This window comes from Ursus americanus, chromosome 7 (genome assembly GCF_024610735.1).
Source record: "Ursus americanus isolate L20-20 chromosome 7, mUrsAme1.1.p, whole genome shotgun sequence".
In the NCBI taxonomy this organism is placed as follows: domain Eukaryota; kingdom Metazoa; phylum Chordata; class Mammalia; order Carnivora; family Ursidae; genus Ursus; species Ursus americanus.
Window position 1 is genome coordinate 8,049,243 of NC_142133.1, and position 19,162 is coordinate 8,068,404.

The following is a 19,162-nucleotide window of genomic DNA, read 5'->3' on the forward strand; positions in this document are numbered from 1 at the left end:
TTTGATTTCTTCTTTCAAATCCAGGATGACAATCTTTATTTGGAGTATTTAGTCCATCCTGTAATCGGTGACATATGTACATTTAAATCAACTATCTTTTTCCATTTGTAGCATCTGTCCTGTATCTGTCTTTTCCTTCTTGCTGTCTTTTAATTCTTTCTTTTGGATTCCTTCTTATCTTCCTCTTGATTATTTTCTATTATTCCATATAACTCTGTATTTGCAAAGTTATTATTACTTTAGGGTTACCCTCTATATTAAAACGTAGATCCTCAAACTTATCGGAGTCTGATATTATTGATTATTTCTACCCTCTTCTAAGAGAGTGTAAAGTCTTAGGACGCAATTGCATTTAACAGGCAAACGCGGTTGTGAATTCTAATTTCATATATATTTTAAAGTCCATGAACAATCATCATCATTATTGCCTCTTGCAGTTAAGATTCATTCGGATTTACTCCCATATTTATGCCAACATTTGCTCCTTCCTTCCCTCCTACATAGCTGATTCACGATCTAGAAACATTTCCTCCTGCTTAAAGAACTCTGTAGGAGCTCCTTTAGTGTAAGACTGTGGTTGGCAAATTTTGTCATTTTGAATTTGTCATATTTTCACTGACTATAAAATTAGCAGCGTTTTTCTTCAGCAGACAACCTCAATTATTTCCATCAAAACTTCAAACAGTGGGCTTCAAACAGAGGATGGGTTTGTTTTTCCTTTTCTCCCTAACTTTTAGATATTTTTCCTTCGTTTTTGCTTTTCTGCAGTTTCACTTTGGTATCTCAAGGTGTAGGTTTGCCCTTATTTGTCCTGCCGAGTCCCCTTAGCTTCCGGCGTCTTCGGAATAATGTGTCTATCAGTTTGGGATATTCTCACATTCTCGCCTAAATAATAGTGCCTCTGCTCCCATTTTCTCTTTTCCCTTTCTTCTGGGATTGCAATTACATACACATTAGCTCTGGGTGTCCTCTCTCTCTAACCTCTGCAGTTCCTATTCCTCCGTCTCTCTGTGCTTAAACCCAGGCATTTCCTCCTGACCTATATTTTCATTTAGTAACTCTTTTTTTCAGATGTCTCCTATGCTATTAAACCCTTTATTGAGTTTTTGGTTTCGGTTATTGTACTTGTCAATTCTGATATTTTATTTGTTCTTTTTCGAATCTGATAGGGTCTTTTTTTAAAAGTTTGCAGTTGTCTTTTGAAAATTGCAATCATGTCTTTTCTTTCCTTCAACATAGTAAGCACAATTAATTATCTATCTATTATCTATCTATCTATCTATCTATCTATCTATCTATCTATCTATCTATATCTGGGGCCCTGGGGATATGTTTCTGTTGTATGTGGTTTACCATCTAGAACTTACTGAGTCAAAAGTTATTTGTGAAGTTTCTGAATACACATTGGCATTTCCTTCTACAAAGTTTATACCAGTCCATTACTTTATTTAGCTATTTAGCAACTATTTCTTGAGCATCTGCTTTGTTCTAGAAACTGTTCTGAGCACTGGTGATACAGGAAGGAACAAACCAGACAAAAAAGAATGTTCCTAAGGAGCGTCGATTCAAATAGAATTAGAGATACCGAGACAAAATATGTGAGGTGGTGATAAGTGTTTTACCAAAAATAGAGAGAGCTCAGGGGACAGAGCATGATGGCGAGTGAGGTGTGCTATTTTTTTTAAAGATGTTGTCTATTTATTTGAAAGAGCATGAGAAAGAGAGCATGAGCAGAGGGAGGGGCAGAGGGAGAAGTAGGCTCCCCCCTCAGCTCTATGCGGGGCTCAATCCCAGGATCATCACCTGAGTGGAAGTCAGACGCTTAACCATCTGAGCCACCCAGGCGCCCCAGAGGTGTGCTGTTTCAACGTGGTGGTCAAGTGAGACGACGTTCATTAGAGACCTGATGGAAGTGAAGGAAGGGACCATGGAGCTGTGGGGGGGAGAGCATTTCAGGTAGAGAGAACAGCAAGTACAAAGTCCCTGAGGTGGAGGCATGCTTGAGATGTTCCAGGAACAGCAGGCAACCCAGGGTGATCAAGTGGGAGCTTACCAGTGTGGGCCCTGGCAAGGGGAAGTCAGCCATGGAGGGCCATGTTGGGAATGCAAGGACTTCGAATTTTACTAAGTGAGATGGGAAACTGTTGAGAGCTTTAAACACAAATGTTTTAAAGGGATGGCTCATATTCATGGCCAGTAATGTATTAGAACACTCTCTATATTATCCTTGCTAACATTTGGTATTTACATTTTTTAAGCCTTACAAATTTCATAGATACGTATCAGTTTTTATGTACAATTTTTTATTGTGGATGAATGTAGTTTCATGTTTTGTTAGTCTTTATTTTTGTTCTGTGAATTACTCATTTGGACTATTCTTGGTCCTTGATTTGTTGATATTTTTGTACAGAGATGACATAACCTGTTTTTTGATGTCTCCATTCCAAACATTCTCTCCGAATGTAAAATGTGAATGTCATTCACATTTTAACTTTACCATTTTTCCCGTATATAGACATTTACAGTTTTTATATTAGTCTAATTTTTAATCTTCTGTGATTTCTTCCACTGATTTTATGTGTAGAAAGTACATCATGCTGAGGTTAGATATAAATTTATCTCAGTTTTTCATGGTACTTCTGTGGGTTTCTTTTAATATGTAGTTCTTGAATTCATCAAAAATGCATCTTTTTGTCTGATACGAGGTAAAGAATGAATGATATATTCTTCACATTTAAAAAGTTACACTAATATCACACATATACTATTCTCTCTTTCTCTACACATTTTTAAATGTCACAAATCTCTTTTACTAAATTGTGGTATATTCTAAGATACGCTTATCATTTTCTATTATGTTGCTTTAATCTTTCTATTTGTATGCAAATACCAGTATTTACTTATTGTTGCTCTTTTTCCAACATTTTTTGACATGAATTTTAAAATGCTTTGTCAAGTTTCAAGACATTCAATGAAATTTAACTGGTTTTATATTAAACCATGTATATTAACCTGCCCTTAGTCATTTCAATGGCTTCGATAATTTTACTTACCAAGTTCTACTTCAATTGAGTTGTTTTTTGGATAAATGATTTTAGGAATTCTTCCTGCATATCCATTTGTTTCTGCTAAGAAATCATACCCACATGAAATTGCATTAGAATCATGTATGATACATTCCCAACTATTTATCCAATGACAGCACAAGGAAACATGGCACTGAGCAGGTCTTCAATAAACACGAGTCAACGAAAGAACAAAACTCATGGCGTGATGAACTACTGCCTCGTAAATGCATATTTTTAAACCAGAAATAATTGAATTGCTAAGGAAAAACCCTACAAGCTGGGCTACCAGGAGAGCTCATGTCACCATTCTATATTTGGTATAAATACAAACTGATGAGATTGTGTAATAAAATCTCATTACCTAATAATCCACATACAGTTTGTAAGCGGTGGCTCTAAGCCAAGCTCTGGTCTAGGTCCTAGATAGAGAGAGAGAGAATGATCCTAATGTTTCATCTTCGGTCCCACTGTTCCATCCTCCATCCTTGCTTTTCCGTATTCTTTACATCTGGTCCTCTTCTGTTCTTTGGCCTTTCCATTCCTTCACCCCACCGTAAGATTGTCTTCCCTCATGCTCACTTCCCAGCCCTTTGTTTCTCTCCACTTCTTCCTTTCCCCATTTGCCCTCCAGCATCTAGCAATCACCTAGCTAACCCCACATGCCTTCTCTATATTTGGGGGGTACATGGAGACATTTGAAGAAGGAAGCTAGAAAAATGCAAAAACAGGTGTCCTGTATAATGACAATACTGTTTGCACTTTCTACAAACTATTCAAATTCAGTGTGTCCCAAACAGAGGTCATCACCGGCCAGTGATGCCCTCCTAGATCACAGCTAAAATCCGGAAGTCACTCTAGGCAACAGTTCTTTTCTCACCTCTTCGAATTATCAATCACTAAACCAAACTAATTTCAGCTCCTAACATTTCCCCGTGTGTGCCTCCCTCTTCACAGCTAAACCCTCTATTTTCCACTCTCTAGTCTTTCCTTGGCACTCTTATTTGTATCTACTTCTTCCATTACCATATAAAGGCCAAGGACTTTGAAAGTTGCATCTCCAGACTTTTCTCTAGACCAGGGCCAGGCCAACTTGACATCACATGAGCACCTCCAAGTACTCAGCTTACCCATGACCAAATTCATGATCTCACTCCTAAATCCAGTTTTCTCCCAGAGTTATACTATTTCATTGAATAATATCATTGTCCAGTCTGTTGCATGTGCCAAAAGGCCCAGCTCCCTTGACCTTGCCACCTCCCTTACCCCATATTCAATCCAACACTAACCCCTGTGGGGTTTACCTCCTCAAATGACTTGAACCCATTGAAGATGTTTCCATCTTCAGTGCCACCATGTTGCCTGTACCTACCTAATATCTCACCTGCATTTCTGTACCTGCCTCCTACCCACCACTCCTATCTCCGTAGGGATCCTTCTGTGCACAGCAGCCACACTGAGCTTTCTGGAATGTATGTCACATCGTGCATCCTGCTCTCAACTCCTCTGGCTTCTTACCACTGTTCACAGAATCAACTCCATACTCTCTGCTTTGGAATGCATGTTCCTACTAATTCTTGGCCCTGATTACTTCTCCAACCTCATTACCTCGCATGACCTCCCCCACTCAGCATTGCTCCAGCCCACTTGCCTATTTCCCATCATTTACACATACCATGGTCTGTGTTGTTACTTTGGCTGCTGCCTCAGTCTGGAAAAATCTCACCCACTCCATCACCCAGTTAATGCTTCCTGACTATCAGCATCACTATTATCGGGAAGCTTTCCCTGACCCTCTGCCTTCTCAACAGGTCCTTGTCTGCTCGATCTCATATTTTCCATTCCCTCATGGAGTTCACCTCCTTGGTAATTACACATCTCACTAGCAGATTATCTGACTTATCTCTGCCTCCCTTCCCAGCTCAGACTTCAAAGCTCCATTAGAGCCTCGGTCTTGGCTGCGTCCTCCTTCTCATGCTCTCTCTGCGAAGCGCAGGACCTGGCCTTATTAGGCACTCGGTAAAGAGCCACTAAATTACTGCCCGAAGAAGAATCCCCTGCCACTTCCACTCAAGTTCAGATTATCAGCCGTCTTATCAATACCGGGTATGGCAGAAGCTGCCAAAGTGGCCTCCAGGCCTCAAGACCCTCCTCAACGCTTGCTCAACCATCTCAAGACTGGTCTTGTCCATCACAAACACAGCCTCATTGCTCTGCAACCAAGGGCTCATCAGTGACTGCCTGGTAAAACCTACATGTAACTGGCCCCCTAAACTTTGACCCTGTTTAACTCCATGGCCTCAGCTCCCACCACTCCTTCCCTCATGCTAACGTCGGCTCTAACAAAATTAGTTGTAGTTCCAATACAAACCATGCGTAGTAGACACTTCTGTGCTTTGTCTTATACTATTCCCTCTGCCCTGCCTCACTCTTCACTTTCTAAAATTTGACTCATCCTTCAAAATTCAGCTGAAAACCCATTTACTTTGGAAGCCTTCCAAGACCATTTACTTGCCATCCCTGTGTCTACTGCTGATTCTTTTCCTGTTCTCCCAGACGCTATCTATAACTCTATCTACAAGTCTATCCTTAGTGTATAATGTGAACACGATTCATTTATATCTCTAGCTCCACTACCACCAGGCTGAGAGCTTCTCAATAGAGGTAACAATGGGATTTCTTTAAAGTTTTTAATTATCGGGTTCCAACAATTGGGACACGTAATAGATCATCACTAAGTGCTTATTGCGACGACACGAAATATAGACTATTGACCCCAATGACCTCCTGAGGTCGTCTTCATTTTGCCTTTCAAAGAATTCCTTCGGCTACCAATGGAAAACTAAGCATTATAGTGATGACTCTTTCAGTTAATAAATGGGTCTGTGCGTAGTCTGGTGCAGGCACTGGGCTAGGTGTGGGAGAGTCGGCTGTGAACAAGACAAAGATATTCTTTGCCTACATGTGGAGAGATAACAGGTAACATAAAACCCAAGAGCATAAAAATCATAAAATGTAATACAATTAATTTTCTTAATTAAAGGGTTCCGGGTGGGAAGCAGGAAGCCAGCCATGCTGAACACATGCCCCAAGAGAGCCAGACCATCAGGAAATTGTTAGGTACCACCCAGGACTAGGAAGTCTGACAGAAATTAGTGACAGACATGATGGTCCAAGTCAAACAAATATTCAGTCTTCAGTTCTTTCCATTTAGATGAGTCGACATAGAAGACAACTGTCTACTGACAAAGGAGCAAAAGGCAATGTAGCAAGAACTCCTTGCTGAACGTGCAGAGAAGAGACGATGCTCATTCTGGGCACCGAAAGCCTTCGTTCTGGCCCTGTTTCTGTCACTAACCAGCTCTGGAAGCTTCATAAGTCACCCCCTCCTGGGTCTCTATAAAATTAATGGCTTAAGTTAAATTATCTTTAGGGTTCCTTCCACCCTGAAGAATCTGTTCTCAAATCTCCTGGTCATATGTTCAAACAAACTGATTGCTCTGGGTTGAGAACTGACACCCCATGAGCATCAAGTATCCTGGAGCCCAGTCCGGAGACCTTGAACTCTGCATGCCCCGGGCAGGAGAGGCCAAAGCTGGAATGGCCCAGCAAAGTAGTCACACCAGTGACGGCCGAGGGAAATAAGAGTAACAGTAATATCTACCACTAGCTGAACACCTATACTTTACCCCGCACCCAGCACCACTTCACATACATGCTCTCATTCAATTTTCATACTGAGGGTGTTGGGTATTCTGTTTTTCCAGATGAGGCAATGAAACTGCTCATGCCCTTTGCCCTCTTCTTTCTACCCTCTGATTCTAACAATGGCAAGTCTGAGAGCCTGCGAACCTTCAAGAAAATCAAGATCAAGATTCACTGCTGCCCCAAAAGCCAGCCATCTCACCCAAAGCCAAGAGGAAGCCAAGGCCATGGGTACGAGCATACTTACCGATATGCACAGTGATACTGTTTAAAACAGTGTACTGTTTCCCTGCATGGGTCAGTCGGGCTTGACATGCGTAGTTCCCTCCATCCTCTGCCGAAACGTTGCTCACGGAAAGCCTTGTTTCCCAGGAAATAAACCGTTCTCCTTTAATCTCCTCACAGCCCTAAATAGAAAAATATATACATATATAAATTAATTCAAAGAGTATTTTTGTGTACCAGTTACAATCCTAGTTAACACCATCTTAGGAATCGTGGGGAGATGCAAGAAATGTATGTGATCCCTAGACCTTGGGTAATTTATAATCTAACTGAAGATGATGCCTATAGATATCAATAGGTAGATAGAAAAATGATAGATAGATGATAGATAGATAGATAGATAGAAGATAGACACATAGATATCTACAGATTTGACAGAGACTATGTTACAGGCTACAGTGAGTGCTGTAAATATTAAGTCTAATGGAAGTTGAGGGGAAAGAGGCCTACGTGAACTGGACGGCAGACCGCATGGAGGAGGATTGCATGGACCCACAAAGGAGTGTGGTAGGAGGGTGTGAACAGGCAGGAATGCCCTCCACCCACAGGGGCCCATACCTCCCAGTGGACCACCAGCTCATGGCACCAAGCCCTATGCCAAGACCGCAAGCCCAGGCGATTAATGACCACTTCCGCTGTGTTCCAGGCCCAAGTACACCTTCTCCACCTACTGGGTTGGACTTTACAGAGGTCCAAAATAATTCCTCAAGAACATTCTGCTTGGAGGCCTGAACAACAGTCAAAGTATGCTGGTGAGGCTTACAGGCAGATGTCACATAACTTGTTACATTACCCGTGCTTCCACTGCCTCAACAAAAAGAATCTCACGCCAAACCCACTTGAGACCTGGTTAGTCTCGGGAATGCCCTTCTCACACGTCATCATCATCCTCAGCAACCACGCCCAGGGCAGGCCTCTGTCCTGGCAGAAGCTCACGTTCTTATGCTAATCGCCACTTCTTCCATCTCACAGACCCACTTGTGAATTCTCTCAACGTGTTTCCTCTTTTTTTCAGAAAGTGCTACTCTACAGAGTTCTTGGATTATTGAGTCCATTTATTCATTCAAGTGTTCAGGTTCCTGCTCTTTGGGAGGCTGTGAGAGGCCCTGTCATGCAGGAATGAGACATAGTCCCTGTCCTTAGAAAGCTCACAGTCCTAATATAGAAGACCCACGTATAACCCCTAATAAAGATGTAATTGCCCAAGTGTCCAGCTCTCTCACCGAGTCAGCTGTAGCTAGCTCAGCACCAGAGCCCGTTCTTTACCACTGAACAGTGTGAATGGATCCACCTTGGGAGAGGAAACTCAATCATGCCGGAATGAGTATTTGTTTATTTACAATGAGAATTTCTAGAAGGCTTACATTATTCCCTATTTGGGAAACCCGGTTATAATTGGACAATTGCTTACCAAGTAGAATGGGAATTACTAGTGAGAGTCAGGTGAAGGCATCTGGTTCCAATAACGGGATGCCATCTTCTTTAGAGTGGAGACAAACAAAAAGCATTGAGTCCTTGACTAAGAAAACTTCTCTGGAGGGAGCTTGGAAAGGGGAGATATCTGGGCCTCCCTTCTATGTTTCCATCATTGACCAGTCCCTTTCCGATCAACTCATTCTTTCTTTCAAGATGTACAAATAATTAATCATATTAAAACCCAGCCTTGATAGCTTAGCGCCATTCTGTCCCTTTACAGTAACTAAGACCGCTCCTACTATAATCCACCAGGGCATCATTTAAGAGTTTAAATTCTCAGAAGGCCTTGATTTTTATTTAAAAATTTGTGGGCAACATCTCATTAAGAAGATTTAAACTTAAAATATTAATAGTAATAGCAGCCAATATTTTAATGTATTTTGTCTCTCAATCACCAAGAAGAACACTTTTGACCCAGCGCGTACATTGGTGGGAGACATAAAATCGCCCAGCTAAGGGTGCAGTGCCTATAGGAGAGTGAGGGAGATAGAACCGGTCAGGCAGCCAGGGGCCCAATCACAGAAGACCATGACAAGGGGATGAACATGGAAGTTTTTTCAACAAGGGAATAACACGATTACATTTGCCTTTGAGAATGATCTCAGCAAATACAGATGTGCACAGAAATCATTGTTTTGAGAAGAAATTTGGAATCGAAAAAAAAATGGAGACATCACTGCTTTTCTAAATGTGAATACTTCACTATCTATGAGAATGGATATTACCTGAACCTTCTCCTCCATAACACCTCAATTTCAAGGACCACCTCTACTTCTCTGGGTCTCCAATTCTCCCAGTTGCAAGCTGGACTTGGTCATGATCCAGAACTGCTATGTCTCTAAATTCCCACAAACAAATATACCATTCTTATTATCATTTCTTACGATTCCCTCTCTTCCATTCCTTTATTTTAACCAAATAATATCTGGTATTTATTTATCAAGTAATTACTATGTACCCACACTGAACTAACAGCATAGTGGACAGATTATTTCATTTACTCTTCAAAGCAAATCTAGGAGGCTATGTCCCTCCGACTGAATTGAGTTGCAGAAACCAAAAAGCATTCTAGCTATTTTAGGCAGAAAAGGATCCCACACAGGGGTATTAGGTGCTCACAAAGCTGTAAGAAGTACTCTGGGAGTGAGTTCTAAGCCAGAACCGCACTGCGGACCTAGCTCACAGGACACCTGCTCCCCTCCGCCACAACGATGAGGTGGGGATCCCCACCACCTGCTGGTCAGAGACCAGGGGTGCCACCATGCAGCTAGGGTGTGTGAGGCCATGCCACCCCTAGTGAAGCCACTCCAACAGTGACATCAGAAGGCATAGGCACTGCCTCTCAGCTCCCGGGTCCGGGCCCGGGAACCCCACTGCAGAAAATCCCCATGTCCATGCTGTCTAGCAGAAAAGCAGGAAGGTCTGCCGTTCTCACTTAAGCCTCCCGGGGAAGCCGGCTGCAGAAACTGCATCATAGCTGTGGGCAACTCTGGGAAAGTACGGGGTGTGTTTGGGTTGCTCTGCTCTCGTTTTGTAGTTGTACAGCCTCTAGTCTAAAGAGGCTCACCGCGGACAGTAAGCATCTATCCATCGTGTTCGTTATACTATTCTACCTGCATTTTCTCTCAAACTCATTTTTCTGTGTTATCCTGGACCAGTCCCCTGGACTCCTCTATTTTGTTGTAAAGTGGTCACTTTCAGGGCGCCTGGGTGGCTCAGTCGTTAAGTGTCTGCCTTTGGCTCAGGGCGTGATGCCAGGGTTCTGGGAACGAGCCCCACATCGGACTCCATGCTCTTCTGGGAGCCTGCTTCTTCCTCTCCCACTCCCCTTGCTTGTGTTCCCTCCCTCGCTGGCTATCTCTCTCTCTGTCAAATAAATAAAATCTTAAAAATAAATAAATAAAGTGGTCACTTTCCTTCAGACATCATTTCCTCTCCCAGCCTGTGGCCATTACTTTACTCACCCCCTTTCAGTTCCTCAAAACTGTTGCCCTTTATCCTTCCAGCACATTCAGCCTGCAAAACCCCATCGGTGTCAGTTCCGTCATCCGTCTCCTACGAGCCTACAACCCGATGAGCACTATAGGAGAAAATCACATCAACATGTGTCTTGGCACCACTACCAACTCGTGATCCTCACCTTAGAAATTCTTTGCCTTCGACTCTCTCATTCACCTATTCACCTCTGCTGCTCTTTCTAAATGTCCGCCTAACATCCCTTTCCAGTTAGCGGAGAAGAGAGGGGCCACCAGGAGTGAGTTCCCTCCACTGACTCTTCTCTCCTGCTTCATTCATCAGTTCTACTTCATACGCTCTCCTACATGGTCCCCATTCATTCACTGAATTTCTGAAATAGCTTCAATGGTCCACATGCCGCCCTTCTCAAGCCCTTCCGATGTATTCACTGCAGTGCCTACAGGACTCGACTGACACATAGAGAAGCTGAGCCTGTCATTACCCTAATAGTGTGACTGACATACATTAAGTGGGGAAGAGGCTATGTGTAGGTTAGCACACACGGTCTACTTCCTAGCATCCCCTTACTCTACTCTGATATGGACCCCAACTCTAACCAATGCCCCCAAACACCATTCTCTTTCTCACCTGATAACCTTTGTGCCTGCTGGGTTTTTTTTTTTTCTAATTAGCATCCTTCCTTCTGCCCCCCACCGGCTTCACTGCTATTCATTCTTGAAGCAGTGCAATGGTCACCTCCTCCAGGAAGCATTTCCTGGCACAGTTGCAGGCAGATAATAGGCTCTACATATTCGAAGACTTGATTCCGACTCTCTCGTTCGACAGAAGAAAACACTGAAGCCCAAATAGGAACTCAAGGTCTGAGAACTAGATAGCAGCAAAAATAGAGCCATAACTGGGGTCACCGAATCTGAGCAGGTGGACACTTTCAGAAGGATCTCACCTCTTTATATGGCTGAACTTGCTAGCCTCTTGCCTTCTTAAGCTGAGCAGCTATTTTATTTTTTTTAAAGAATTATTTATTGGGACATCTGGGTGGCTCAGTCAGTTAAGCATCTGCCTTTGGCTCAGGTCATGATCTCAGGGTCCTGGGATCGAGTCCTGCATTGCACTCTTTGCTCAGTGGGGAGCCTGCTTCTCCCTCTGCCTGCCTCTCCCCCTGCTTGTGCTCTTTCTCTCTCTCTCTGATAAATAAATAAATAAAATCTTTTTTTAAAAGAATTATTTATTTATTTGAGGGGGGAGGGGCAGAGGGAGAGAGAGAATCTCAAGCAGACTCCCCACTGAGCGTGGAGCCTGACATGGGGCTCAATCCAATGACCCTGAGATCATGGCCTGAGCCAAAATCAAGAGTCAGATGCTTAATCAACTGAGCCACCCAGGCGCCTCTGAGCATTATTTTAAAAATGAAAATGCCTGAACGCCACCCATGGGTAATCTGATTCAGTGAGTAGAGGATGAGTTCAAGCAAGTGCTTAAAAAAAAAAAAAATCCATCCTTCTTAACACTGTGGTAGTAACAAAGTTGATTCTAAAAATCTACCTCTCTACAGATGTCAAGTGCTTTTAAACCTATGACCATAACAGGTCCAGGCCAGGAAGAAAACAATTCCAGAAGAGTCCTATTGTCAAGAGAGTCTTAATATGGGTGCCAGGGGGTAATGATTGTAAGCCTGCAAGGTGGGAGACAGGATGCTTGAGGAAGAGTCTATAAAAGCCAAAGAAAGGAACAGAGACTCACCATACCAAGAAGGCCAAAGTGGGACTTGGAAAATGGGTAATGCCACAGTCAGAGCCAACTGAGGCTGAGGGGACTGTGGCCTGGCGACCAACACCCTCTGGACAGAACAGAAATACTATGAGGGAATTTTGTTCTTCAAGCAGGCTCCACACCCGATGTGGGGCTCGAACTCACAACCCCGAGATCAAGAGTCACATGCTCCACTGACTGAGCCAGCCAGGCGCCCCCTGGAACAGGAGTATTGTTAATGATTAAATTGTAGTCGGAGCCAATGCTAATAAGAGTATAATGAGAGAGAATATGCCGGGTGTTTATTATACATCCTGACACACATTAAATGAACGCCTGTGTAATTTTTCCATTAGCTCAATAGTTGATACGAAAAATACTAAAGGTAGAAAGAACTTGAAAGCCATCTACCTATTCAATAGAAACTTCCTGGGCATGTAGCACTCGTTCAAACAAATAAATGAATTAAGCTGTTCAGAAAAAAAAAAAAAAAAGAATAACCGAGGATAGTCTGAAAACTATAATTGTGGGGAGATGGTGAATATAAGAAACAAAATAGTACAAAGCTATCATAACCATAAATTTCGAAAGCAACAATTAGCAGGGTAAAATTCTCCATAGCAACAGGCTGACAAAGCTATGTCAGGAACACAAATCTCTTTACCAATTCTGCCTTAAAAGATCCAACGTAAACTCAAACGCACGTCAGTTTTGAAGAAGAAGAAGAAAAAGACCGATAGGAAAATTATTTTGTTTTTTACCTTATACCACTTTAGTGAATCCAAAACGCAGCTCTGTGGGAAGTTCAGATGACACGTGAGACTGCCGTCCCTTCCAGCATGTAATATTTGCTTGTATTCATCTGATAAAATCAGCGGGCCGTTTCCGGAAATGCCACACCAGTATTTTCTTAACACAGTGAGGTTCACGCGGATTCGGTGACAGGTGTTTGTGCTGCTGTAAGAAAATGGCACATCGAAACCCCATATAGTCAAACAACCACAAAAGCAAAGGAAGCCGCTCCTCTTCACGTCTTGCCAGCTCATCACCAAGATACTGTGCAAACGTCTTCCTCAGCCAAGGTGGGTCGCGTCTCACAGATCACTAATTACAAGAGAGGGGACAGTATTTCTGTTGTGGAAACGCTGGACAGCACCTTAGCCGAGGGATCAGGCCGCGCAGCCCAGTGAGGGGCAGACGGACACCGCGAGCCCCGGAGTGTGTCGTCGGAAGAGGACACAAACTGCTACCGTGGTATTCCAGCCGAGAAGGCTCAACCTCGGCCTACGCGTGAAGAAATATCTGGCAAACCCAAGTGAAGGGCTGGTATATAAACTCCTCGTCTGTGCTCCTGAAAAATGTCAATGGCATGAAGAACAGACCGAGGAACCGTTCCAGATGAAAAGAGACTGAAAAGACATGACAGCCAAATGCAACTGATGAGGCCCGATTGGACCCTCTCCCGGAAAGGAAAGAAAAAAAATTGATAAAGAAAAATCGAATCAATTGATAAAAGTAGCATATGAATGGGGAATTAGATAAAAATATTGTGTGGTGGTTCAATTTCCTGAGTAGGATAACTATACTGTGATTATGTAAGGAGTATTCTTGTTGACAGCAAATGGCATGTTGAATGACTCCAGGCTAACGTAACATGATGCATACAACTCCGATGTTTTGGAAAAAATGGTTTAGAAAAAAATATTGCATGTAAATATACACATATAGTTGACCCTTGAACAACCAGGCATTAGGGGCACCGATCCCTTGCACTGTTGAAACTCTGCGTAGAACTTTTGACTCCCCCAACACTGAACTCCTTATTAGGAGCCTTACTGACACATATTCCGTATGTTATGTGTATTATACACATATTCTTAAATAACGTGAGCTAGAGGAAGAAAATGTTAAGAAAACCATAAGGAAGAGTAAATACATTTATAGTTATGTACTGTATTTATCACAAAATATCTGTGTATAAGTGGACCCGTGCACGTCAAACCCATGTTGTTCAGGGGTCAGTCGCATAGGGAGAGAGAGAGAGAATAATAAGGTAATTGTGGCAAAATGTTAAATAAGGGGAATCTAGATACAGGGTAGATGGGACTTCTTTATACTATTCCTGCGAATTTGGCGTGAATTTGAAATTACTTCAAAGTAACAATATACCGTTTACTAAGTACGTATCGTCTCTGAACGTGAAAGATTGGTGAGAGTTCGTGTTTGTGTCATGACAGACGGCATCTGTGTCTACCTTCCGTGGAAGGTTCTCTTTCCCTGTTCCACAGTATTTCAGTGTTTTCAAGCCAGCCTAGACATCCAGAAGAACTTGTGTGCCACAGTCTCCAGCTCTCTCACTTCATCACCTCGAGTCCAGCAGGACAGCAGACCCCACAAGATGTCAGCACCCTGACCGACACGGTGAGAGAAGCCGGAAAGGAGCCAGGAAACAGGGGCTCACGGCCACTCCCGCTCCTGTACCACTGGGTCGCAGAGGCCAAGACCACGGAGACGAAGCGGCAGAGGGAGACCGCACTCACCCTCCGGAGTACGAATCTCGCACATCGTCTCAACTAAATGTCCCTTCACCTCCATCAGGCTGGCATGACCTCCATTTTACAGACAGGAAAACCAAGGTTCGGGTTACCAAGTCATTTATTAAGGAGGAGCACGTCGGTTAGGGAAGGTAACAAAATTGAGGCCCTTAGGCAAATTTTATCCACGAATGTGTTTTATTTAAGCCACACACACAAAGCTTATCGAAAAGCTACACACACACACACACACACACACACACACACACAATTTCCAGGTTCCCTTGAAAAATCGGAAAATGGCCTTGAGCTGAATGGACCACTGCCTTTGGTGGGGCATAAGCTCTCTGGCTCACCGCAGCCCCCAGCTGGCTCGACTGTCTCCCACCAGACTTGTGTCACTGGCCTACACGACTTCCCAGCGCAGGGCTCCGCGCGGGGGCTGGAACGTAGCTGGTGCGGAGTCGCTGTTACATTCCTATCACAAGGACCGTACAAGGTGCTCAAGGGGGGTTTATTCCTATCTGGTCGTGCCACCAGTCACACGTACTTCCCGAATTCCCAGAAAGAAGGTAGCAATGACATTGGGACAAACAGGTTTTTGAGTGGTCTGGCTTGTGGCCTCATTTCGACGGGAAAAGATGCATCTCATGTTCCAACAACCGCTTTATAAATCTGTTCTGTTTTAAAGTATGTTCACTGGAAACTGAGGGCTACAGAGGGGAGGGGGGTGGGGGAATGGGATAGACCGGTGATGGGTAGTAAGGAGGGCACATATTGCATGGTGCACTGGGTGTTATACACAACTAATGAATCATCGAGCCTTACATCGAAAACCAGGGATGTACTGTATGGTGACTAACATAATATAATAAAAAATCATTATTTAAAAAAAAATAAATAAAAAAAAAATAAAAAAAAAAATAAAGTATGTTCACTGGAAACCGTCTGGTAACAATGATAAAACTCTATTTTATGCTTCTCATTGAATTTTCTACATTTATTAAGAGTTTATTAAGAATTTTCCTAAAAGAATTGTACGTGTATATCATTATAACATATATTTTTACATATGCATATATGAGAAAGAGAGAGAATTCTATTTTAAATGAGTAACTTACTTTATAACACATTGGTAGATCCCAGAGTCCTCCTGTGTCAGGGGGAGAAACAAAATCCAGTTTTGCTCCTGGTGAATTCTAGACTGTGTGTTTTTGGATATTGGGCTTTTGCTAGGGTATTTATACCATGTTACCCGCACTTGCCCAGATGTTAGTGGCGGGTGCGTACAATTGAAAGCAAAAGGCTGGCCTGCTGAAGGTGCCTCGTTTTGCATACTAACGTCCTTGCATGCATCTAGGGAAAGAAAGGGGGAAAATCATGAAAGAGAACTCTAGTGTTATTGATGATTAGTTTTAACAAATGCCTCTTTAATTTTCTAGACAACTTGAAATTTTACTGGAGAGTTTCCTCAGTGTGGGAGGTGTCTAAAATAGTCTGCTGAGTTGGAAGTCCTCCAGATGTATTCATAAAACACACCGACTCATCCTCCCCATTTGGAAAGATTTCTCTCTGTCCAGTCTTTTCTAAGACCCTGAGTCCCTTCATCCTCCTCCTTCCGAGTGAAATTCCTATTCTGAGCCCTCCTTGCCCCCTTTCTTTCTGCCCTGTCTCCCGGTTATTTCACTCTGTCTTCACTGAGAGGTGTGAGTATACCATCCCAAAAAAGGATTGTTAAAAAAATTTGCTCATTTTAAAGTTCGTTTCTACTGAATCGCATTGAAGAAACTGTTGTTTCTTCTCAGAAGAAATCTGTTGTGTTGATGATTTCGGTGTTTTTACCCTGGGTCATAAAATGACCCTCTGTTATATAAAACAGTATAATATCCATTTGAGCATTTTGACTCAAGACTTCCAAATTTGCCTATTCCTCACCCCCACTCCCCCCCAAAGTCACCTCAAAATTCAAAGGTGACATTGAGGCTGAGCTTCAGATGCTGGGAACGGAAACTTGCCATTTCTGCATTCCGGCGGAATTCTGCCTGGTCCCCTGGGGTAAGTGTACCCGCAAGGCAAGGTTCGGGTGTCCTGCGATCCCCCCCCCGGGGGGGGGGCTCACAGGGGCTCTCGCAGAGCCTCGGGGAGGCAGGTAGGTGAGGGTGGCCTCTGAGGCCCCAGGACAGCCGCACGTACCTGCTTGGACAAAGGGTGGAAGCGCGAGGGACACGCCGCAGAGCAGCAAGGCCAGCATCCCCCTGTTGGGCTACGAGGAAGAGAGAAGGTGGGAGGAGATGGGGCACGGCGGGGGCGGGGACACTGAACACAGAGATTCTAACCCAGGCCGCTGGCCTTCCCTTCTTCGTGGGGAGCCCTCCAACTCTGGCCCCACATTAACCCGACGTGCCCCCAAAGACTCCCTCCTTCCCGCCCGACCTCCAGAATCCCAGCTGGAGAGGGATCCGGGGGAGGGGTTGGGAGGCGCGGGGCCAGACAGTCCTGGTAGGGTGGCTGCAGAAAGGAGGACCCCAGCCCGGGGTGCGCCTCTGCCTCCGTCTGGCAGCGAAGCACTGTCTGCGTCCCGCGCCCGGGGTGGGGCGCGTTGTAGCCTCACCTGCGCGTCCTTAGCCTCCGGGTCCTCCTGGGCCCCACGGTCCAAACGGAGCCCCCACCACCGGCTCACCTGGGAGAAGCCAGCTTAGACCGACCTGGCAAAGGCCGGCAGGAAAAGGGAGAGGAAGCCGGAGCGCCGCCGGACCGGCAGGTAGACGGGAGCTGCACACCTTCGCCCGGAGACGGAACCCGCTCCCCCAAGGTCGCCTAGCCGGTCCGGGGCGGCCCCGGAGTCCCGATCTCTGGCCTCCCGGTCGGTCGCGCACATGTTTGCCAGGCACCTCTTTCCCTCCACACCTTTCAGAGTCGGCGCCCCACCCGCTTGGCTCAGCCGCACACTCCCAGCCGGTGCCTACCTGCCCGACGGGGCTGCAGCTCGCGGGATCCCGTGGAGAATGGAGAATCCGGCGGACCGGCACTGAACCCAGGCGTGGCGTTTCCACACCAGGCTACTCCCTTGCCATCGTGGGCAGGGCAGACCTACCTTGCCCCAGGGGTTGCGTAGGAAGGACCGGTGGCATCACACTGAGAAGTGGGTTTAAAGGCGTGTTACCTGATTTTCTGGCAGCTACCAAGTCTTCATGGGCCGTCATGTCTGCTTAAATCTATTCCGAATTGTCCCCGCAAATGAATTCTTCCCTTTCCAAGCCCCATCTGAGCAGTGGTCACATGCCCTGCTTGGCCCATATAGAATGCCCCCAAAGTGGAAGCCATCCCAAATGGTTTCCAAGGACTAGCCTTTATTTGCATGAGTCTCGCTGTCAATTTCTGTAAAGCAGACATCCCAGTGTGATCCTGAAGTCTGGTCCTGTCTGAAATTTCCAAATAAGATGAGATCAACCAGGACTGTTGCCCTGGCCATCAGGAAACACCCCCAGAGAGATCCCCACAGGGCACTGGGACTTAGAAAATACATATAAAATGTCATCTCCATTCAGCAGATTGCCAGCCAAGCTCTGTGTGGTGGTCTTTGTGGTTTTAGAGACCGTGAGAACAGAAGCCACCACAGGAACAGGACAGGAGCCCCGCAACTACATTACCAGCCGTGCTCTCTTGTGATTCGCTGGAAGCCCGTGGTTTGTTTGCCCATTTCTTCATCTTAAACATTATTGACGATTCCAAAGTGCTTGTTTATGTGGGTAACGTCTGTCCATAGTTACTATACTAGAAATTAAAATGGAGAGCATGTAAAACATTTATGTTCTTATTTATTTTTAATAACAACTAGAAACTTAACATAAATGTTGTCATAAATAGTGTACATCTTATGAAAAATAACTGAACTTTCCAAAACAAACAAAATTATTGGGAAAAGTTATATTGTACATAGAACTAAATTGTACATACTACCACATACCCCTTCTTAGTGTTTGCAAATCTCTTTGACATGTAACTTAAGAGAAGACGGCTGGATTCTCATACCTTCTTCTGTACCAAATCTCTTAGGATGTAACATGCTGGGCAGCCTCTGAAAAAGTCCACTATATTCAGGTGAGAGAATGAGAATTAAAAAGACAAGGTCTGAACATTATTGTGAAAATTGTTTCGATTTCACAGATCTTGGGGATGCTTAGGGCTCTCACGCTTTGAGGACCCCTTTGTTAAGCTATAAATGGAGATCTTTATTACTTTCCCCTAACATCAGCATTAAATGAGGTTCCTTTGCACAGACACATTTTGCCAGGCTCAGCCCCCACCCAAAACAAAACAAAGGTGTTACTATGAAAACTGTCAAATGATTGACATACAGAACTATTGTTA

At 44.2% G+C, this 19,162-nt stretch overlaps 1 protein-coding gene across 1 annotated transcript in view; it reads right to left on the bottom strand.

Moving 5' to 3' along the window:
- Nucleotides 1–18,300, bottom strand: part of IL36R (interleukin 36 receptor) — a 35,734-nt gene extending 17,434 nt beyond the window's left edge. The window contains 6 exon segments of the mRNA XM_045771751.2: nucleotides 3,054–3,128; nucleotides 7,018–7,177; nucleotides 13,019–13,214; nucleotides 15,913–16,147; nucleotides 16,985–17,128; nucleotides 17,131–18,300. Coding sequence (XP_045627707.2) covers nucleotides 3,054–3,128; nucleotides 7,018–7,177; nucleotides 13,019–13,214; nucleotides 15,913–16,147; nucleotides 16,985–17,128; nucleotides 17,131–17,182 — 862 coding nt within the window. The 5' untranslated portion in view covers nucleotides 17,183–18,300.
- Between the last annotated feature and the right edge of the window lie 862 nt (nucleotides 18,301–19,162).